The 24,115-nt window shown below is 35.8% G+C and overlaps 1 protein-coding gene across 1 annotated transcript in view; it reads right to left on the reverse strand.

Moving 5' to 3' along the window:
- The window catches only part of ALOX5 (arachidonate 5-lipoxygenase), a 93,976-nt gene that overhangs the window by 51,224 nt on the left and 18,637 nt on the right, over window positions 1-24,115 (reverse strand). Inside the window, exons 4-6 of the mRNA XM_088153226.1 lie at window positions 16,475-16,597; window positions 13,887-13,993; window positions 7,783-7,955 (exon numbers count right to left, since the gene is read on the reverse strand). Coding sequence (XP_088009352.1) covers window positions 7,783-7,955; window positions 13,887-13,993; window positions 16,475-16,597 — 403 coding nt within the window. The remainder of the gene's footprint in view (window positions 1-7,782; window positions 7,956-13,886; window positions 13,994-16,474; window positions 16,598-24,115) is intronic.

A 24,115-nucleotide genomic window follows, 5' to 3' on the forward strand; every position in this document is an offset into this window, starting at 1 on the left:
ACCAAGAGAAGTACATATAAGATTTACCAAAAAAACTACTAAGGCACAGATACTTCAGGTGGCAAGAGAGAAAACACTAAAGTACAAAGATAAAGAAATTGTAGTCCTGAAGCAGGTGCCAAGAAGAGTAAGAGAGATAAGAAGGCAATACTCATTCTTGACTAAAGGGCTATTCAAAAGAGGAGTAAACTACAGATGGCTGATTCCAGAAGGTCTCCTGTTTACCTGGCAGGAACAAAGACAAAGAGTTGATACAGTCCAAAAAGCAGAGCTATTTTATTTAGAATTTTTCAGAGGAAAAAAAGAAGACACACAAAAGGAAGAATCGTTAATTGAGTTTCAAGAAGAATGTGTGGCAGTAATTGAAAAAGAAAAAGAAGAAAGTGTGGTAGATGGTGTTCCCAGAGAGCAACGAGAAGTAAGATCTACTAGAACAACTAAACCCTCGTACAATGCTTAAAATGGAGGAAAGAAAATTGATTACGATTAATATAAATGGACTCAATCTAGCTACTAAAAGAAGGAAAGTATTCCATAAATTAGAGAAGTTAAAGTTTGATATAATTTGTCTGCAAGAAGTACATATCAAAAAACAACATGAATACTTGCTGCAGCAAAAAAAAATTAGGTAAATTATTCACTTCTTTGACACAATGTAAAAAAAGAGGTGTGGTCTTATATATTAGAGATACAATGTTGGCAGAACAAATTTATGCAGATGATGATGGAAGGATTCTGATGGTTGAAATAATAGATAATAATGTTAAAACTCTTTTAATTGCAATTTATGCTCCTAATGACAATCAAGAATTTTACAGGAAATAACATATGGGAATAGTTGAATTGGACTATGCTAATATTTGTATGATGGGAGATTTCAATGGAATAATTAATGATCAATTGGATTACAAAACACAGAAATTGACAAAGAGAACTAGGAAGACACTGCCAAAATCCTTCCTTCGAATGATAGAAGAAATAAATTTGAAAGATGCATGGAGAGAAAGAAATCCGGTAGATAAGCAATACACTTTTTATTCAAATAGACATGCATCTTGGTCTAGAATTGATATGGTATGGATGTCAGCGGATTTATTTGCCAACATACGAGAAATTGAAATACAGACAAGTATTTGGGCCGACCACAACCCAATGGTAGTTATCTGGAAAGGACAATGGAAGAGATCTAGATGGACCTTAAATAACAGGATACTAAAAGAAAAAGATTTTAAACAGAAAATAGAGAAAGAACTTGCCTTCTTTTGTAATGAAAATAAAAAAGAGGATACATCATTACAGAATCTTTGGGACACAATGAAGGCCTATACAAGAGGTTTAATAATAGATTATACAAGGAAAAGAAACATAATGCAGAAAAAGACCTTTAAATTATTGGAGGATGACCATAAAAAACTGGAAGAAGAGTTACAGAAATCCCCGCAAAAAAAAGACATTAAAGCTAAAATGGATTTAATTAAACATAAAATGGGACTAATGGAAAAGGAGGAACTAGCACAAAAAATCAGAAACGCTAAACAGAACTACTTTGAAGATGCAAATAAACCAGGCAGATGGCTAGCTTATAAACTGAGAAAGGAGAGAGAATCAAAAAGGATTAATCAATTGATAAATGAAGAAGGACAGATCTGCTTTGGTAATGAGGGCAAGAAAAAAATTATACAAGATTATTATGGAAAATTGTACTACCAAGAGAATGTTCAAGAAGAAGAAGTAAGACAATATTTACAGAAAGCGAAATTACCCCAGATACCTAAAGATATTGAAATAATGTTAGAGGGGAATATAACTATGATGGAACTAACAGAAGCTTTAAAAAAGCAGAATGTTGGGAAAGCCCCAGGTCCAGATGGGCTGCCAGTGGAATTTTACAAACCTTCCAGGAAATATTGAGCCTCCAATTATTAGAAGTCATGAATGAAGTTATGACAAAGAAGAGGATACCTAAAACATGGACTGAAGCATATATTACACTTATACCGAAGGAGGACACTGACCCGCAACAGGTTAAAAATTATAGATCTATATCTTTATTAAATTCAGATTATAAAATTTTTGCTTCAATTTTGGTAGAGAGACTGAAAAGATATTTAAATAATTTTATTCATGCTGATCAAAACGGATTTCTGCCAAAGAGACAAATTAAAGATAATATGAGAATAATTCTGGACACTTTGGAGTATTATGAGGCACATCCTGAAAAGCAAATGGCTTTTCAGACGCACAATTTTTAGACGCACAAAAAGCCTTTGACAACGTGAGTTGGCGATTTATGTTATTGCAATTGGTACAAATGGGCTTTGGCAAAAATTTTATTCAAGCCATTGAAACAATATACCATAAGCAGACTGCAAAGGTTATGATAAATGGAGATTTAACGAAACAGATAGATATAACAAAAGGGACGAGACAAGGCTGTCCACTACCGCCTCTGTTGTTTGTTTTAACATTAGAAGTGTTGAATAGGAATATAAGAGAAGAGAAAGAAATAAAAGGAATGAAAATCAAAAAGGAAGAGTACAAATTACAAGCTTATGCGGATGACCTAGTATTTCTACTAGAGGATCCATTGGAAACAGTACCCAAATTAATTGAAAAGATAGAAGAATATGGAAAAGTAGCAGGTTTAAAAATAAATAAAGATAAAACAAAGATATTAACAAAGAATATGTTAGCAAGGCGAAAGAAAGAACTGGAAGAAGTTCTAGAAATACAGGTCACAAATAGGGTTAAATACCTAGGGATATATATTACACCAAGATGTAGTACATTGAAGGAGGATAATTATGTTAAACTCAAACGACAGATCGCAACAGATTTGATAAAATGGGAGAACCTACAATTATCAATGATTGGGAGAATATCCACCATTAAGATGAATATATTGCCTAGAATATTATACTTATTTCAGACAATTCCTATTCGTCTAGGGAAAGAGTTTTTTGATGATTTAAATAAAATTGTATTGAAATACATTTGGCAGGGTAAAAAAGCAAGAATAAAGCTTAAATTACTACAAGATGCAAGAGTAAGAGGTGGATTTGCCTTGCCTAACTGGGAATTACATTACCAGGTGACAAATCTGATGTGGGTAAAGGATTGGATAACTTTAAGAAATAATAGATTATTGACGTTAGAGGGACATGACTTGTTGTTGGGCTGGCATGCTTTCCTATGGTATAAGGGAACGAAAACACAGGGCTATTTTAGAAGGCATTATATTCGAGAGGCATTGTTTTTAAACTGGGAGAAGACAAGAAGACAATATTACTTAAAAGTTCCACGATGGATATCCACTATTGAAGCCTTCTCTTATCCAATAATATATAAAAAGGAACAAACAGTTAGATATACTGAGATATTGAATGAAAAGGGTGAACTTAAAACTATGCAAGCATTGGAAGAACAAGGTGTAAAAATAAATTGGTTTTCATATTTGCAAATACAATCTAGATTTGATAAAGATTTTAAAGCAGAAGGTATTTATGATAAGCTGACTGTTCTAGATAAAATTTTGATGGGTACTGATGAAAAGGTGATTAAAAAACTTTATGGACATTTACTAGAATTTAAAATGGAGGAAGAACAGGTCAAAGAAACAATGATTGCATGGGGGGGAAATTTTGGATATGGAATTGATTTAGAGAAGTGGCAAAAACTATGGTCTCAAAACTATAAAATGACAATGTCAACTGCATATAAAGAAAACTTGTATAAGATGTTTTACAGGTGGCATTTACCCCCAGCGAGGATCGCGAGAATGTGTAAGAACAAGTCCGATAAATGTTGGAAGTGTCATCAGTACCGGCTCATAGTACCATATGTGGTGGACATGTTCAGAAGCCAAAAGATATTGGATTAAAATCCACACATGGCTGGAAAAAATGACAAAACAACACATAGACTTTAAACCAGAGACATTTTTACTGGGAATTATACCGGAAACATACAGTAAAGAATTGAAATATCTGCTTGTAAATGTTTTGACAGTGGCTAGAATTGTATTCGCTAAGAATTGGAAGAATGAAAAAGTACCTATGGAGGAGGAAGTTATTAAGAAAATTATGGAATGTGCTGAGATGAGTAAACTGACATTTGAAATTAGAGAGCAAGAAGACAAACAATTTTATATGATATGGGATTTGTTTTATCAATGGTTGGACGAAAAGATATAGTAATGTAATTTTTTTTTTTGTCTGCGCTCAGTCATTGCTGACCCTGCAGTGACTGCTTGGACGAGTCCTTGGAGTTTTCAAGGCAACTGTTTTTCGGAAGTGGTTTGCCAGAGCCTCCTTCCTAGGGCAGAGCCCAGCTGGCGAGCGCAGGAGGCGGGGTTTCCGTTGCTTCGCGCCCTTTTCGGGTGCGCGCGGTTTTTCGTGCTTACCGGCAACCACTCCCAACTCCTTTTTTGCAAGGTGCCACCAGCATTTTTCCTCCCACTGGAGTGAGAGTCCCCATTTATCTACTCACGTAAGTTTTCGAACTGTCGGGTTGACAGGAACTGGGGAGGAAACAGGAGCTCACCCTGTTTAACGCGAAGGCTGGACTCGAACCGCTGAAGCGTCGACCATTTCTGGCCGGCAACTTTCAGCGTCATTAAGCCACTGCGCCACCGCATCCCCCAGTAATGTAATAGATTAGGAAATTTTACAATAGAAACTCGATAAACTGATACAAATTACTATATATATATATATATATATATATATATATATATATAATCAATGGACAAAAATGATACAAATCTTATAATGAAAGCTATAATTTCTCGTAATAAATGGTGTTATAGATAGACTAGTCATAAATGATTAATAATTGATAACTGATAAATATATAAATATACGTTGGATAGATAACATGAGAATTTATATAAATGGTGAGTGAAGACTATGAAAGGATGGCACAAATTATTGGTAACTGGCTGACACACGGTATAAGATGGAAGATGGTTTTTATGTTTTTTATGTTTTTGTTTGTTTATGTATGTTTGTGTTTGTTGTAAAAAAATAAAAAACTTAAAAAAAAAAGAAATGGAAACAGAAGAGGAACAGAGTTTACAGGACAAAATAGAAACTGAAGCTGATTTGAATGTGGATCTGAAAATGGATTTAAAAAAAACGCCAGACTACAAGAGTGATATGGAAGAAAATGATGTGGATTTGAAAATGGATTTTAAAATGACAGACTAAGAGTGACATGGAAAAGATTCCACAGTAGATTTACAAATGAAACTGGATGATGTTTTAATAACTAAAGGGGACATAATAATAAATCAGAAGAGTAACTTGGACAGCTTTTTCATTTTGGACTTACAAAAGGGACTGTTAAACTACTGAAGCTGTTCCTGAGAGGAGACAAAGAAAAAAAAGATAAGAAATCAACTTGTGGGACACTATTTGCAGGATTAAAGACCAAGCTTTTTAAAAGTAAACAGAAGGGCTACAAAGTGAATTTATTTGATCAGGGTTAAATTATATATATTGTGGTTTCTGGTAGATGTTAATGGAATTTCTTTATGACCATGACTGAATGACAATGCTTTTTTTTGCCTTCTCTCTTAGAGAAAGTGATAAGTTGGAGCAAAAAACTGATTCATTTCATTAAGGTTAATATATATATATTATTTCTGGTAGCTGTTAATGGACTTTTGCTGAATAGAACTGAGTGATGAGTTTTTATAATTTATTTATTGATAAGAGATGAGTTATGAGAAGATGCCCGTCACTGCCTAGACTGCTGCTTTCTAAACCTGCTGAAGCTTCCAGGTGGTCTTCAAGGGCAGCCCCAAATGCAGTTTGAGTATTTACTCTTGATATAACACCCAAGTATAGGACCACATGGAATACAGTTTCCACTCAAATGTAGTTTGAATTCTTATTCTTGGTGCAGGTTGAAAAAGGTAAGTTAGTAATTCTGCTGGTGTTTCAGTCTCTGTACTGCTGATCAGTTTTCCTTTTTCTGTTAGCCAAGAGATCTTTGTCCTATTATCAGAATTCAATATTCATGCTAGAACTGCTTTAGGAGAGTATGAATCAAACTTCAATACATCTCGCAAAGATTTCTCAATTACAACTTGCAGAGCATATATTGACTAATCATTTTCAACTAAATCTTCACTGAGACTGAGTTTGGTGTTGAGAGAGTCTTTCCAGTTGCATGCTGAATGCAAAAGTGTGTATAGAGAAAGCCTTCAGCAAATACTCAGAGAAGCAAATTGTATTCTGCTGTTATTTTGTTAATGACCCATGTTGAAACAAATCCATTCTATCACTTATTTCCTGGCCTTGTTTGTACAAACCATGTTTGTACAACCAGACTGCAAAAATGATTATTATTGCTTTGGAAGTTTTAAAAATCATCCGGCTGACTAATTTTATATAGATTTGCTGAGAGGTAGCATTTATTTATTTGCTTGTTTATTTAGACTTGTATGGCTACCTATCTCACCCAAGTGATTCTGGGTGGCAAACACAGCTAAAAACATTAATGTAACAATAAAGAAAATGAAAATAAGTAAATAAAACAAAAAGAATGGCAGCTGAGGACAATCATCAGCAATACATTAACAATATCTCACAATTTCACCTAACCTCCTAACTCCCATGCCTAAGAGAAAAGCCAGATCTTAAGGCCCTTCTGAAAAACCAGCAGGCTCGGGGCCAATCTAAACTTGGGGGTGGGGTGGGGGAAACAGTGTTCTAAAGGGCAGGTGCAGTGCTAGAAAAGGCAGGCTTTCTGGGTCTCACTAGATGAACACTGTTTAATAGATGGAAGCCAGAACATGCCTCTCCTGCCAGACCTGATAGGGTGGGTAGAGACAGAGAAGAGCGTTCCCCCAAATATCCTGGACTCATACCTTGCAGGCGATACCAGCACCTTTAACTGCACCTGGAAGCCTACTGGGAGCCAGTGTAGCTTTGCAAAGCAAAGATTCTTACAGCATAGATTACTAGCCACCTGTTTCTGTGAATCTAGCATAAAAGACTACAGAATGTTTTTGTTCTGACTTTCCTACTGTTTTTACTTCTGTACTGTTTTTATGAGGGAAGATTTGTTTCATACTGAATATAGAACAGTTGGAGTATTCAAGTTTTGTCCCTCTAGAACACAACTTACTTGGAATATTCTGTTTGGGGCAGCTGGAATATGGAGCAGAATTGTTCAGAGATGTTCCGGAACACAGGGCAAGAAGCAATGGGTTTAAATTATAAGGAATCAAATACTGATTGGACATCAAGAAAAGTTTCCAAGCAATAATTGTTGTTCAACAATGGAACAAATTGTGTTTGGAGATGATGGACTCTTCTCTGCCAGAAATGTTTAAACATGCTGGGTGACTTTCTGTGGGGGATGATATAACAGTAGATTTCTGCACTGGGGAGAGGGGTTGGGCTAGATGATCTCCAAGGTAACTTTCAACCCTTATACTCTAAAGGTTTTAATTTCAATATAACTTAGGAAGCTGTGGGTTATCTTTACACATATTTAAGATTGTTCTATACTTAGAAAGTAAGTCATGCTAGGGTTTACTCCCAGGAAAGTGTGGCTGACATTACATCCTTAAAATTAGGCATTCTTATTTTGATTTGGGTGCTATTATACAATAGGAGTTTGTTAATTCTGCTCCAATTCATAGTTCAAACTGTATGCTCTTGAACTAGAATGGAAAGTATTTTTCTTCTAGACAATTTAATCAACTTCTACGACATTTCTGAAACACTTTATAGCTAAACACTGAAATAACTGCCTATCCTAAGTAGGTACCTTTATTTCCTGCTCCAGAGTTAGATTTCTCTCCAAACTGTATTCTACCATTTCTGTGGTCACTGGGAACTTCTTTGGTAGTTCTATGCATTTTTTAATCAATACAGGATTGCAGCCATTCAGAAACTGGTATCCAAACATAAAATCTTCTTGCCAGTGCTGCATTACATATTCTAGGGAGAAAACAGAAACAAAGCAAATTTGTTTTAGGAGTATTCCTGATGATTATAAGTTAAAAGAATTCAAGAAAACACAGAAGAGGAACAGAGACTGAAAATGATATTAAAATAAATATATATTATGAAGTAACATTTTCAGTAGACATATTGACTTCTTCAGGGCCTCTAATTGTATAAAAACAGACCATATGTGTATTTCATGCTATTTGCTATTTACTATTTACTATTATACTATTTACAATATCAAATTAGGAGGAAGAGGAAGAGGAAAGTTGGAAGGAATAGGAGAAAGAAGAGGAAAGAAAAGAAATGGGATGATTATTTTAAATCAGGAGTAGCAACTCATGGATTGCATTAAGTCCCTCCCATCACTGTATTTGCAGGCCAACAGCACTCTGAGATCAGATCATCAAAAGTCAACAGCATAGTAACTGAATTTCAGCAGTAAGATTTCAATATATTTATCCAGTGGCTGCATTTGGGTTGTACAAATCCAGCAACCATGAGGTGGCAGCCAAGAGATACAAAAATCTCCACCTTTTAGTGATCAAAAAGACACCTGTTGATCCACTGATACAAGCAATTTTTTAAAAAAGTTCAGTTGAGGGTTTGACAAGAGAAGACAAAAAATTGCAGTGCCCAGAGTAAGTAGAGCATTGCACATGCTAGTTGGAGGAGACTTTTCATGCAATGGATGTTAGGAGGAGCTGACATTTCAGCAAAGGGGTCCACCAATCACAACCCTTGAAATGTTGCATGTTAAAGCTGTATGGACAACAATGCTACAGAGAACCATTCCAAATGCAGAATTAGGGTATAGTGTCATGACAGCAATATTTAGGGCAGCATGATTTCCTGCCAACTCCAGGATGGGAGGAAAGCATGGCAAGACAGTTGTGGGTAAATTTAAGGTAATTTGTTGCCTTCCCAGCTGGCAATCTAAGGGTGGCAGAAGGTGAACTGTGCAGCTTATCTGACTGGGCTTCCTTTGTTACTCCAGATGAGTTTGTGACTTTTCCCAAGCTGGGATCTTTTGGCCATAGTAAGGGCATGGAGAATCCATTTACGTTGTCCAGATGTCAAATTCCATGTACTAGGTATATAGTTCATAAAGAATATTATTCTCTGAAAATTTTAGCTTTTGTTGCACAATTATATTTATATAGTCCACTACCTTTTCCCAAAACTTAGTAAGTATAGGATATTGTAAAAACATATGCTTTAAAGAGGCATTGTCTTTATTATATCTCAAACAAAAGTCTGTTTTTGACAATCGTTTTCTATATGAGCATAGTGGAATCCAATAAATTCTAAATATTATTTTTTGTTGTATAGGTTGTAGTTTAAGATCCACCGACACTCTTGCTATAGAAGTTAAAACTCTCCCATTGTTTTTCAATTTCCCACTGAATTTGTCTAGAACAAATCTTGCCAGATTAATTCTATCTCAGATTTTGATTGGGTAACTTCCAAATAAAAATGCTGGGAACGTTCTAGATTTCAGCAAGCAATTGTCAAAATCTCTCTTAAAGTTTAGACTACCATATATACTTGTGAATAAGGCAAAAATTTTAGATGCAAAAATACACCCAAAAAATTGGGTTTGGCTTATCTGTGAGTATATACGATAATACTTTTTAAAAGTACCTGTATATCCCATATATACTCACATATAAGCCCATCCATGGATAAGCTGACCCTCAAATTTTTAACCAAAATACCATGAAAAATCGATAATCTGTGGATTACCCATGGATAAACCAATTGTGAAAATTAAAACATTAAAAAAAATTGAGGCTCAGTTTATCTATAGGTGGCACATTTTTCTTGGTATTTTGGTTAAAAATCAAGGGTCAGCTTATCTGCAGATGGGCTCATATGCAAGTATATATGGTATTAAGCTATGGGCTGGCGTGGGCTGGTTGGCCCAACAAAAATATGGATACGTAGCTGACTCAATAAAATTTCATTAAACTGCATTGAGGTATCACAAAATTCAGCACTGGTTTCTTGTATTCTACATTTTGATTAATGACTTACATGAGGAGGTAGATAGTTTAACAGATTTGTAGATGAGAAATGGGCTGAAAATAACAGAATGAAATTTAGCAGAGAGAAATGCAAGATGCACTTAGGAAACAATAGCAGCTATGAAAAAGATACTGCAACTGCAACGTGAATATGATCCAGCAGTATGATATGACTGCAAAAAAAAGCAAATATAACCCTAACCCTAAGCTGCATCAATAAAAGTTCTTTATTCTTTAGTTTACATTTGTTAAATGTAGTTCTGGGAACCATACTTTAGAAAGATTCAGACAAATTAACATATTCAGAGAAGAAGAGTAAAGAATAAAAAAATAAAGTGGACTAAGTCTGATGAAGCAATTGAAGACTGAGAAAGGATCCTCAAGTATCTGAAAGATGTCATATATAAAAAAGTAAAAACAGATCACATCTATAAAGCAGGGTTTGAAAAGTGGATTGGACTTTTTTTTTTTGGCCTAATATGAGCACTGACAATGGAACCAATTACTCAAAGAGGTGATTAGTTCCCATTCATTGGATATACTGAAGCTCAGATTAGGCAGCCATCTGAACGGATGTTTTAATTTGGAGTCCTGCACTGAGCAGACATTAGATTTGATGTCTTAAATGGCTTCTTCCAACTCTATGATTCAGATTATTTGTTGTATCTCATCACAGCACACCAACAACTGTATAATTGTAGACAGCCATATTATGCATAACAAAGTGGATCTTAGGTCTATGGCTAAAAGTTGAAGTCTCCTTCAAGTTGAGCTTGACTCGTGGTGGTTTCATAGAGTTTTCTTTACAGATCCATATAGTTTTCTTTACAGCAATATGGAAATAGGTTGCCAGTTCCTTCTTCTGGTATAATTTTTATGTTCCAGTATAGCCTTACAGCCCTGGGATTTCCTGGTGGTCTCTTATCCAAGAATTGCCACCTGCTTAGTCTGTGGATGCCTATCTACAAATTGACCAAGTATCAAGGGATAAATAGATAGATAGATAGATAGATAGATAGATAGATAGATAGATAGATAGATAGATAGATGATAGACAGACAGACAGACAGACAGACAGACATTCAAAAGTGGGTATAAGCAGTATCCAAAATATAAGTTTATGTCAAATTAGCTTTAACTGCTTGGATATGTCTATATACTTTCCTGTTGTTATAGTCTTTACAATTCCTGAGTCTTAGATTCTTTCTCTTCAGAAGGAGAACAGAATCTTCCAAAACAGATATAGTAAACATAATAAATAACAAATTGGCAGAAATATACCACTTTCCCATTTACTTATGCTCTCTCATAGAACCAGCTTGGTGTGGTGGTTAAGGCACTAGGATAGAAACTGTGGGACTGTATGTTCTAGTCCCACCTTAGGCATTAAGCCAGCTCGGTGACCTTGGGCCAGTCACTCTCTCTCAAATGTAGGAAGCAGGCAATGGCAAACCACTTCCAAAAATGTTGTCAAGAAAATGGAAGGGACTTCCCATGTAGTTGCCAGAAATCAAGACTGACTTGAAGACGCACACACACCAAAAAGGCTGGTGAACCTGTTGCCAAATTAGCCACCCAGTGAAGCAGCAAGCGCTCACAAAAGCAGCTAAATTGATGACCACTCTCTCCCTCTTTCTTGCAGGCTGACTGGATATATTTATTTTGGGGACCACAGGCCAGATGATTTCGGGTACTGGGCTAGATCCAATCTGCTCGGCATAGGTTGCTAACACCTGACTTAGACAGAAGTAGTCCAGAAGCAGTTTTCCAAGTGGCAGGTATTTCCACCTGAGCTGCTTATACAAGAATTTTTAACAAGAGACATGTTGTCCTTTTTTGTGATTTCAACACAAATTAAAGTGATTCTTCCAAAATATAGTTGTTGTTTTTTTCATATCATCTACAGTGATGCTTAGAAGTTTTGAATGTTCAATAATTCTGCATAAATATGACCTAAAATGTGATGTTCTTCACACAAGTCCTAAAACTAGATAAAGAGAACCCAATTAAAGAAATGAGTTAAAAACATTTGGATCATTTTCCTCAAAAAATAAATGAACAAGCATAATGTTTTTGACTCATTTCTTTAATGAGAATAGTGAGGATAAATAGATATATGAGCTCTAGACAACACAATCACCAAATTTAGTTTTCACAAATAATCCTTTTCAACAGGATGAACACGCAAAAAGGGGAAAATAGTTTTCATGTTAAAACAGAAGATATTCTATATAAGGATACTATGTAACTTCCTACGATAAGAGTTATCAAACTTTGCAATACAGGTAGTCCTCGGTTTACAACCACTTGTTCAGTGAAAGCACTGAATGAGTGGTACTTATGACAGGTCCTCAAAGTTCCGGCTGTCCCAGCACCCCCATGGTCATGTGATCATGATCTGGGCACTTGGCAACCAGCTCGCACTTATGACAACTGCAGCATCCCATGTCATGTGATCACCATTTATGACCTTCCCTGCCAGCTTCCCACAAGCAAAGTCAAGGTTGCAAGTTGCTCTGGTAAGTCCTGTGGCTTTTTCCCCCCAAGGGGCCTGTCTATGGTGCCTGCAGCATCCCCACTTGTGGCGGCTACCTGCGCACCCTTGTGCACCTGGCAGCAGCCACCCCAAGCCCAAGCCCTGGTGCGCTCATGCCACACCGGCCACCTGTGCGCCTTTGTGCACCCGGCAGCAGCCACCCCCAGCCCTATAACAAAACAGTGATAGAACCTTCCAATTTTATAAAATAAAATGAATAAAAAACTGAATTTCACTAATATATATACTTCTACAGACACTTGTAAGATAACTATGTGCCACACCAGCAAAGTTGCAAGAGACACATCAATTTCTGAAGTTTGTTGTATGTTCAATAGGTGTCAATTGTTGTACTCTGCAGAAATGAGAGTTTTGTTCATTTCATTGTGTTAAAAATTGTGTGAAAGCAAATTACAAAAAATGTAATTTACCTTTTTTACTTTAATGGATAAATTTAAGCATTTTGTAGAATACATAGATATGTATTACAAAACTTCATTTCAAAATAACATTTTATAACAATAATTTAACAAATACTGTTGGTTTACAGAACCACCAAAGAGACTCAGCAAGTGGAAAACCCATTCATACTCAAAAGGATGAAACTGATGACCATGCTAGAATTTGATGGCTTGGTTTGATATGTCAAAAATAATGAACCGGAATTGTGGACAGCATAGATATGATTATCACTAATGCCTACTGCCTATACATAAACTGATTTTGATATGTAATCAGAATGAAATAATAGCTCCCCACAGTTCATCCCAGATTTAGAATGCATGAACAAATGAATGAATAAATATATAAATAAATTTGGTACAGACTATACTAAGATTTGTGGATTGCTCATACTAGAACTATTTCAACATGGGCTTGGTGAATATTTTCTTCATGTAATTCTGCTTGGTACGCTGGAGGACCCTGCATTTTTATTGTTTTATATTAAAATTGTTCATAATGTGCATATTATTATAGGTATTTGTCTGCTCTTTTATACATTGTGGTTATTTTGCTAATAGCCATTCCCACATGAAAACCATTTTGTGAATTCCTATTCCATGGATTTTATGAATTGCATTCATAACATTCACTTAGGATTCTATAACTGCCCTCAGGCACAAGAAGTTTCGAAATAATCAATTTAGAAATATAACATACCTTTCTATAAATTCCAGTTGTTTTTTTAATTTGTGTTCCTCTATGATTTGAGGTGTCAAGCTAACAAAAATTGACAATTGTGTTTATAACCTCTGTAGGCATCAGATTTGGGACTGATTTGATTATGTCAGTCTTGAAATTTGCAATATAATTAACTTATTTTTCATGCAAGTTATCAACAATTATAATTAAACTCACCAGAGATTGTATTACTTATTTTGACAAAGATCTTCTCAAAATCTGCGAAGTCACTCCAGGAAGATTGGAACATATGCATGAAACGGTTGATATAGAGATTTTCCATTCTAAAACCCCCAAAACAGAATACTGTATGGTTATGGTTGCAACATGACTCTCTTCCATCTCTCCCACAATTTTTTCTTTTTTAAAATGTCCTTTTGTTCCAGCTTCTACTTCTCAGAAATGGACACAAATCAGAATACAACTTCAGTAAAGTATCTGTTTTTTTAATATATGGAGGTTGAAAACCTATTCTGCTCTGAATCATCTACAGTAGAGCTGCTTATTATATCACAGCCAGGTGTATAAAAATCCTTGCATATGGTTCTACCCTGCTTCTTGTCTTGGTTGATAACTGAAGGAATGCTATATGTTTCTTAAGATAATTCCTATCTTTTCCAGAATTCAGTGTTTTACAACTGTTTCATGACCTTATAGGTCATTTTTTTTAACAACTTTTACACCTGTTTCATGACCCTATAGGCCCACTCCTAGATAAGATATAATCCTCCAATACCCAGTTTTACTAACTCTTCTAGTAATAGAGATATAAAGCAAAATGTGTTGTTATTCTCCTGTTCATTTTGGAAAGAGAGCCTGTCTTCCAAAAAGTACAGGAAACTTTTTGAAAGGAAAGAAATTTCATATTGGACCTCTACAACATCTATAGTTTTCACAAATATTACCAGCAAAAAAGAGGAAGGATCAATGAATCCTCTCCAACTTGTAAAGACCATTTTGCATGAAAATGCCTCAACCTCTCTGAAAGGTTGCAGGGATTATCCTCATAGGTGTGATTTTGCTTGCAAATGTCATCTAATTTTGCCCCAGTCAATTGTTAAAACTCAGAATACAAAAGAACCTAGCTTCTAACCTAAATAAACCAGGCAACCTTTGGCTCTTTTTAAGTGTTTAGCCTAAAATTTTCATGTTGAAAGTTAAAGGTGTTAAGAGCCATTTGTGATTTCAGGTCTGGAACTAAGCCAAAACAAGCAGGCTTGGATTTAAATCAAGGTTGGGCAACATTTTTTTTTTCCCCTAACAATGGTTGCATTCCATTTTGGTGCAATATCAGGAGCAACAGGTTGGGTGGAGCTCAAGCAAGGAGTAAATGGGGTCAGAAGCAAAAGCAATTATTTATCACCCCCCCCTTTTCTTCCTCTCATTTTTTTCTGACACATTCTCTCTTAAGAAGTATGGGGTGAAAAGGGAGACAACTCTTCCTAGACATTTGAACTGTCTGATTGCAGAGACCTTTTGAAATTAAACTAGGGCTATCATGAAATCAGACTATGGGTTATAAACAGCCCTATAAGCTACAGTAGGCTACTTTCCAAATTGTGGGGTGACTGTAGAACAGATGCTTGCTAAATATTTGGTGATTTCTAATTATTGATAGGAAGACCAGATAAAGATGCCTTCTTCCAGTATATGTCCTGTATAAAGGGAATAATGTTAAGTACAATTTTTAAAATATAAGTAAAAAAAGAGCAAGTTAATGATGTATGCATGGGTTATTTCACTGACCAACTACAAGCCAAACAAATTACAATAAATAATTAGAAATAATTCAGTGCTACGTTTCATAGCAATGTATGTGCTAATTCATTTTACAAAGTAAAACTGAAGAAACCTCAGTTGACAGATTTAAACATAAACTATAAAATAATATAGTAGTCAATAAATTAGAACTATTTACATTACACCACAGGAGAGAAACGTATCCACAGGCATACTGCGTATCATTAGGCAGAGAGCTGCTCAATCTATACTACAAGTATTCTGAGGGAAGTTCACACTGAGCAGGTCATGGATCCACAGGATCATAGCTTCCGCACTCCTCCAACATGCCCCAGACACGTCCATAACCATGTTAGTCCTGAGCGGAAGTAACTTATTTTTAAAAATCTGGCTAAAAAACTGGCATCTCTACTTCCTGCTTTAGCATTTAGGACAATGCCAATCATCCTGACCGTCATGTACCCCACCTAGCATCCTAATATCATACTGTCAAAATTCAGCTGCAAAACAGCCAAATGTCAGTGGCACAATTTCAGCCTATGTTTTGGGCGATTTTAGCGAGAATGGAAGTGGTTCAGGGATAGGACCTCTCCAAAGCCTGGGGAAAAAAAACTCCAAATGATGTAATTCCAGGCAGGAAAGTGAATTATACTCCCTGATCCTCAAATCTCCATTACGTTTTAAATACAGTAGACTCTAATATAGAACTTTGCCCCCCTCCCATTTAGAGGACTATCCATCTGTAATCTTATGCAAATTTATCTGGGGAAAAATGGAGCATCTATTTAACAGATTACACTGTAATTGTAGTATATAGGATTTGTAGTTGCATACGTAGCTTTGATTCTTTCTGATTTGTATTCCTATACAAAATATAATGTGCTGTTCTATACTGCTTTCAAAATATAATTATTTGGATCAAATTTATTTTAAAATGTTCTTTTAATTAATTCAGACATATTTTTCCTCTTTTTCAATACCAATCTACAGTGTCAACCTTAAATGAGAGCCATTACTATACTCACGCTTTGGTGTAGTTCAAGATAAAGTCGACTCCCTTTTCACTGTCAAATTGGATGTTGCGAGGCAACTCCTTATGAGATTTGGCATCTATGTTCAAAGGAAAACCTGGATGCCACTCTGCCCATCTAGGTAAAAACAGGAATTGTTGAACAGAACTCTGAGTGATTTTCAAGACTAAGAATAAAATAGCTAAAAATATTAACACATTTCAGATCAAACAAATGATTATCAGTTCCTTGTTTATATAAATTGTTTTGAACTCCAGCAGGGAGAACTCTGGGAAGGAAAAATTTGGAAATGGCTGGCAGCTAAGATGGATATAGATAGCAAATAGCTGTAGAAGAATGGCTGTTGGATTTAGCAAAGGACAATAGCAACTGGCAAACCTGAGCTGGATTGGATCACGTTTGCACTGCTCAAGAGAGCTCTTTAGCTCTATCTGAAGAAATATACTGAACTTAGAAGAGGAGCAAGAACACTGTGGAACAATTACAAACCAATGCAGAACATGTGGTAGGGGTGCCAGAAGTGGGCAGAAGATCATAACCCCCCTGCACAACATCAGTGTTAACAATGTAATATATCACTGAAATTAATATAAAAATGGACAAAAAAAGCAACAACCAATGAATTCAAATTTTGACAAACACTAACTATTAGTAATCCACTGCTACAAATCAGGTGATGATTTGTCTTTCCAGTATTTTAAAATTATTATTCTGGCTACCTGCATCCCATATTAGTCTTGAAGTCTGGATAAATTCCATATAATAGGGCAGAGGTATCCATAGGTAGGGTATCAAAGAAGTCAAGGTAGTGGGCATGACCACACAAAGCTCTGCCTGTTTTATTTGTGTGCAACATACATTAAAAAGCATTGTGGCTTTGATCATGCAGTCGTACCTGGTATCTTGATTTTTTTGACCCCCTGTGGATGGCCTTATACTGGAGATATAGCCAAGAAAAACATAAGCATCTTTAACATGCAACAATTAATACAGAAACGTATAAACTGATTTCAGCCCCAAATATGGAAACAGGACAAATGTAAACCACAGAAGATAATGTTCCAACTTACTGTATGAATTGAATCTCCAACAAGGTGATTGTAACCAAACCTAAATACTCTCTGAAGTGTCTAGTATACCAGAAATTGAATTAATCTAATTATAAGTTCAAAGAAAACTAATTTTACTTTCTTTAAAACTTCCTTCCATTGATTTACCATTCAAGCTTGTTATTCCAGAGGCTGTGCAAATACTTTACATTAATTCCAACATCTTCTTTTTCTAAAAATGAGTTAGAAGCCCCATATGATTCATCAGAAAATTCTAATTGCTGGAGAACATCTCAAGCAACAGTGGCATGGGGATCAAAAATAAAGTGCTTCAGTTGAATGGGCTGCACAGGTACTCTAAGGTAAGTCAAACTTTGCTTTTTATTCTACAAAAAAATTAAAACAGCTTCATTAGAACTGAATTTATTCAAATAATATATCTATTTTACTACATTTAAAACTGGGCTAATCCCAAATAACCTGAGTATGTCAGTATACCATATAATATATACAACTCCATCCTAGTTGATAGGATGGAGACAACAGTATAGTGGCTTGTAAAATAGTCTTTTGAGTAATGATTCTAGCTTTCACAGAATAGCATAGGCAGGCTTATGGTAACATTTGGCTTTGGGTACACTTTTGGAACACTGCCTTCAAAGTGCTCATTACTGTCCTTTCTGTTAGCAGGGAAATCTGCATGGGGCATAGGTAACCCAGCCCCTCCCTCTGTTCAAGATAGAAGATGTTTGGCCATTTTAAAACAAAGGGCAGAACTCTGTTGAACTCTGTGAATGGACACTTGGAAAAGTGCAGTCTGATTAAAATTTGGAATTCTAGGATAAAGGAAAGGCTGGGTAACTGAAGACGGGTAACTGGGTAACTGAACTGGGTAACTGAAGGCTGGGTAACTGAAGACTGTTTTGGTGCAGACAACTGTTGTTTGTGTTAGAAATAGGTAAATGTGTAGCCAGGAATTTCAATTGATTTAATTTCAGTTTTCTGTGCTATACTAAAGTCCCATTTTCTGTTTCTGTCTGTATAAGTTATAGAACAGAGTTTTTAAACTTCAGTATTCACTCATTCTACAGGCTGCATTCATGAAGTTATCTTCTTATAATCTGCAATATTAATTTGAAATCCATCCGTCTTTTCAGAGATCTGGGCAGACATCTCCATTTGTAACAGCCCAGTGTCATCTTGTGGTCTGCTGGAACATTATATTTTATTTTGGATTTTTCACATTTAACGTGTTAGCAGTTGCTGTATCTTGAGATTTAAGCTACTGTGCAATTTATCTTCAACATTGAATGTCAGTATATGAATATGCAAAAGTTAAAAAGGGAATTTACATTTTCCTTATTTTTGAAAAAAGTTTGATTTTATCGATCACTTTTGAGATAGGACAGGAGGAAGGGTTTAATCTTCATTGGTATAACCACACAATTATAGAATTGTAGAGTTGAAAGGGATCACAAGAATCATCTAGTCCACCTCTCTGTAGTGTCCAATTAAACCATCTTTGAGAGGTGGCTGTCCAGCCTCTTCTTTGAAACCTCCATACATGGAGAATCTCAAACCTTTACTGTTGTACAGATCTTACAGTCAAGAAGTTTTAAAATAAACTTAAATAACTTTTAAATAAAATATTATTTATATTTAAATAAAATATAGATAGCTGTAACTTATATTCATTATTTCTGGTCATAGTTTCTGTGGCAATGGAAAATAGTTCCTGACCATCTTTCTTAAGACACCCTTTTATGTATCTGAACACTGAAATCATGTCAGTCTTCTTTCCTCAGACTGAACATCTCAAATTCCTTCCACCTGTCCTCAAATCCTTGTGTAATTTTTGGTGCCCTCCTCTGAATCTGTTCTGTCAATATCTTCTAAAAATATGATGCCCAAAATTGTACACAGTATACCAGCTGTGGTCTCACCAGTTCAGATTAGAGGGAAATAAGGATCTCACATATCTTAGACATGCTTGTTCTAGTGCAGCCTAGAACTGTTTAAGACATCATGCTTCTATGCTATATGGCCAGGAGCTCACATTATAGAAATTATTTCATTTTTTGTTTTGATTTTTCAGTCACCAGAAAGCACAGAATTTGAGATTCTGATCTCTCATACACAACAGTATTATGGGTTGGATGCTAGGCGCAGCAATTTGGTGGCAGCAGGAACTACCAACCCATTACCCCAAAGCAAGAAGCAGGAGCATACTAACTCCCAAATTAAGCCAAAGATTAACTCAATTCTTTATTCTAGCCTATAATTGTAACTAAAATAAATTCCCAGCGATAATACTAAGGGTGTGAAAAATTAAATCCAGCTTTTCTGGTAAGCATTTTTATTTTGTTTGGGAGGATCCTCCTGCCAAATCAATGCATTCAGTATGACTGAAGAAGCTGGTAAATAATCTGGCAAAGCCACAACATTATGCTGTATATTAAAGCTTCCAAAAAAAGAACTGGCCTATCTCTGCTTTATCTGGAAAAATAAGCACTCAGTAATTGGCCCAGAAAGAATGAAATTCCAGGATATTATTGTATTTTGAAGAATCTTATAAGCCTTCAATAAATCAATTATAGTTCAAACCATAAATTTCCTCTTTATTCCAACTGAGATTTCCTATTTTCAGTCACATCCAAACTGGTAGTTATAAACTGGCAGAATGAAGAAAATCAGTGAGATACTGCCACCTCTAGTGGCAAACATTTTGGCAGGAGAAAGAAAGATATAATGGGGATTATTTTGTGATATGTGAAAAGTAAAACAGGTTAAAAACCTCATATAGACAGACTTTTCCACAGATCTCAATGAACACAGACACCAAAGCAATATTGTATTGCGGATATGCTTAGATGTAAATGAATTCAGGGAAACATCCAAAGAATACAATGTGTAGTAATTGGCAATTTCACTTACCCTAATATGTCTGCTCACAAGAAAAATAATTATTTAGACATCTTATATTATTTTTAATTGTGAGCCTCACCACAGTGGCTATCGATCCAACTGCAGAAATGTGTGCTGCAGAAACTCTTGTGCTGAAATTGAACTGTGACATGGAAAAAGGGATTTTTCTCTTATTTAAATATTTTTCTCTTATTTAAAGTTTTGGATGATACGAATTTTGAAGAGAACTTTATAAAACGGGTAAAGTCAATTTATATTTCACAGAAAGCACAAATTATTGTTAATGGAGATTTAACAAAACCATGTGAGATACAAAAAGGAATGAGACAAGGCTGCCCACTGTCTCCTCTTCTATTTATTTTGGTTCTTGAAATTCTGAATAGAGACATAAGACAGAATGAGAGGATTGTGAGAGTAAAAATTTAAAAAGAGACTTACAAGTTAAGAGCTTTTTGCTGTTTTTGGAAGATCCTTTAAAGGGAATTGAAATATTAATGGGAAAACTAAAAGAATTTGGTGCATTAGCAGGTTTCAAGATTAACAAACAGAAGACAAACATGTTAACAAAAAATATGAAGACACAAGATCAAACAGAATTGATTAATAAAATGGGTTTTAAGATTGAGAAGAAGGTAAAATATTTGGGTATTATTATAACAAATATGAACTGTATGTTGTTTCAAAATAATTATGTTAAGACATGGAATGAAGTTAAAAAAGATATGTTAAGATGGGAGAAATTACAGCTGTCATTGCTGGGGAGATTTTCTGTGATTAAGATGAATGTTTTGCCTAGAATATTAATTTTATTTCAGGCAATATCTGCTTTAATAACTGATGTACCAATTAAACAATGGCAGAAAGATATATCTAAATTTGTGTGGCAAGGGGAAAAAAACCCATGAGTTAAATATAAGGTGTTACAAGATGTAAAAGAAAGAAGAGGATTGGGATTACCTGATTTGAAATTATACTTTGCAGCTTGTTTGGATGAAAGAGTGGATGTTGCTGAAAACAGAAGGCTTTTGGAGTTAGAAGAACTCCATGAGTTTTTGGGTGGCATGGATACTTATGGTACAACAAAGCTAAGTTAAGTTACTGAGAATATGGAATAGATACAAACCCAGGTTGTGCCTGAAAATACCTTTGTGGCTCTTAGTACAAGAAGCATTTCATAGAAGAGAGATGGTAAGTAAGTTCAAATGGATAACTTATTGTGACATATTAGAATTTTGTTAAGGAGAACGTAAAATAAAATCAAAGGAAGATCTGGTGGCAGAAGGTTACACTTGTCAGTGGTTCTCCTATGTACAACTATTAGAAAGATTTAAAGTAGACAAAAGATTTTTCAGATTTGAGCAGTGTAAGACTGAGTTTGAAATAGAACTGTGTACAAATGATGAATATGTTATTGCTAAAATGTATAAACTTCTATTGAAATTTGAAACAGAAGAACAAGTGAAAGAATGTATGATAAAGTGGGTTGAAAATTTTGGTTATAATATACAAGTGGAACAGTGGGAGAATATGTGGTTGAAAGGACTGAAATTTACATTATTTTATAATTTCAAAGATAATTTTTATAAAATGATATATCATATATGTCACTGGAGAAATTGTCTAGAATGTATAAAGGTACAGTTGTGTGAAAAAGAAAGTACACTCTCTTTGAGTTCTATGGTTTTACGTATCAGGACATAATAAAAATCATCTGGTCCTTAGCAGTTCTCAAAAGTAGGTAAATACAACCTCAGATGAACAGCAACACAAGACATATTATACCATGTCATCATTTATTTTACAAAAAGAAAGCCAAAATGAAGAAGCCATGTGTGAAAAACTAAGTACACCCTTACTGCTTCCATAGGTATGAAGAGGCTAAGTAGCAGCCAGGTGCTGCTAATCAAATGCCCTTGATCAATTGATCATCAGCAAGTGTGACTACCTCCATAATGGTCAAAGTTTTAGGAGTTTGCTGGTCTCGAGCATTGAGGTATGTGTTAACATAATGCCAAAGAGTAAGGTTGTTGAAAAGATGGTAGGCTTGGAACTTCAAAGGGCTCTGGAGGAAGCAGATTATCCAGATCTGTTGCAGTTGGGTTTCAAGCCAGATTATGGTATTAAAATGGCACTGATCATGCTTGTAGGTGACCTTTAGCAAGCTTGAGATGGGGACAGTATATCTGTCCTGGTCTTTCATGGCCCAGGCACAGGACTCAGATTCTGAATCTAACCTGAAGAAACTGCTCCAGCTGAACCTGTGGAATGTCAGTCTCAGGAGCCAGGAATCACATGAGCTGATCAAACACAGGCACTACCTGAGCAGCTGGAGAAGTCAGATGAGGATGCTGTAAGGCCTCCCAGCCCCCACACCCAATGAATAGAGAAGAGAGCAGAGCAGCAATGGTCTATGAGACTTCTTGCCAAGCAAGGGAGTAAATCTCTTGATTAGTGACAGCTGGCTGCAGCCTGATTTAAGAGGCAGCCCTGACCTATGTTCCTTTTGCTGGAAACAACTGTCTTACATGACACTCATGTGTGGATTCTGCCTGAGGAATTCTGACCCTTGGACTGACTGACAACCCTGACACAATGCTCTGAACCTTGGACTGATTTTGGACTATTTTTCTGTGTGCTCCTATTTGAAAGCAAATCATTCAGGCAAGTGCCTGTGACTTGGTTTGCATACTATTACCTCCTGACCTTGAGTAAACTCTGATTTACCATAGCAACTGTTTGTGAGCCAGTAATTGAAATCTGAAGCAGGACATGGTCCTTGACTGATGAGGCTTTTGATACCATCAGTCAGGTATCCTTTTGAGCTGGTTGAGGGGGTTGGGAGTGAGAGGCATGGTTCTCCAATGATTGTTCTCTTTCTTCTGAGGTTGGTTCAGGTCAGTGGAGAAGAGGTCCACTATCCTCTGCTTTACAAGGTACCACAGGGTTTGATTCTTCCCTTGCTCCTATTTAATATCTACAGGAAGAGGAGTACTGGCTCCCAGTTCTGGGTACAATTCAAGATGCTAGTTATCACTTTTAAAGCATAAGATAGCATAGGACAGGTTGCTTGTGGGACTTCCTATTCCCAGTGGTTTCTACCCATTCCACTGATTGAGCAGAGTGGGCACGTTCCAGGTCTCACTGGGTCCTAGGAAGTGTGCTTTCTGTCATAGCACCTGCCTTATGGAACAGCCTTCTCCCCAACCCCACCCCTCCAAGTTTCAGATGGCTTTGACTCTGTTGGCCTTCCAGAAGAATGTGAAGACCTGGCTTCTCCTAGGCACTGGGGGCAGATGTTAATGGAACCTGGTATATGTGTGGGACATGATGGTAAGGCATTATTACAGTGGCCTCTATTTTGTTCTTTTAATTGTGTATTATGTTTTAACTCTAGAATTCCCATTGGTAGATAGGCAGCTATATAAATGTGTTAAATATAACCTGTCTTTTCTCTAGGAGATCAAGGCTGTGCACATGAGTGTCTATCTTATTTTATCCTCAGAACATATAACTAATAAAAATTGGGGTGAATTATTTGCCCAAAGACTCTGAGCATGGCTATATATTTGATTCTTACTCAAAATTCCAGTGTGCCCACAAGATCAGCACTGAATGTAATTCAATGTGTTCTTATAAGTCAAATACAACATATGCTTTTAAA

This window comes from Python bivittatus, unplaced genomic scaffold (assembly GCF_059951505.1).
Source record: "Python bivittatus isolate LINGU-HERP-01145 unplaced genomic scaffold, Pbiv_v1 ctg000700_np1212, whole genome shotgun sequence".
Taxonomy (NCBI): Eukaryota; Metazoa; Chordata; class Lepidosauria; order Squamata; family Pythonidae; genus Python; species Python bivittatus.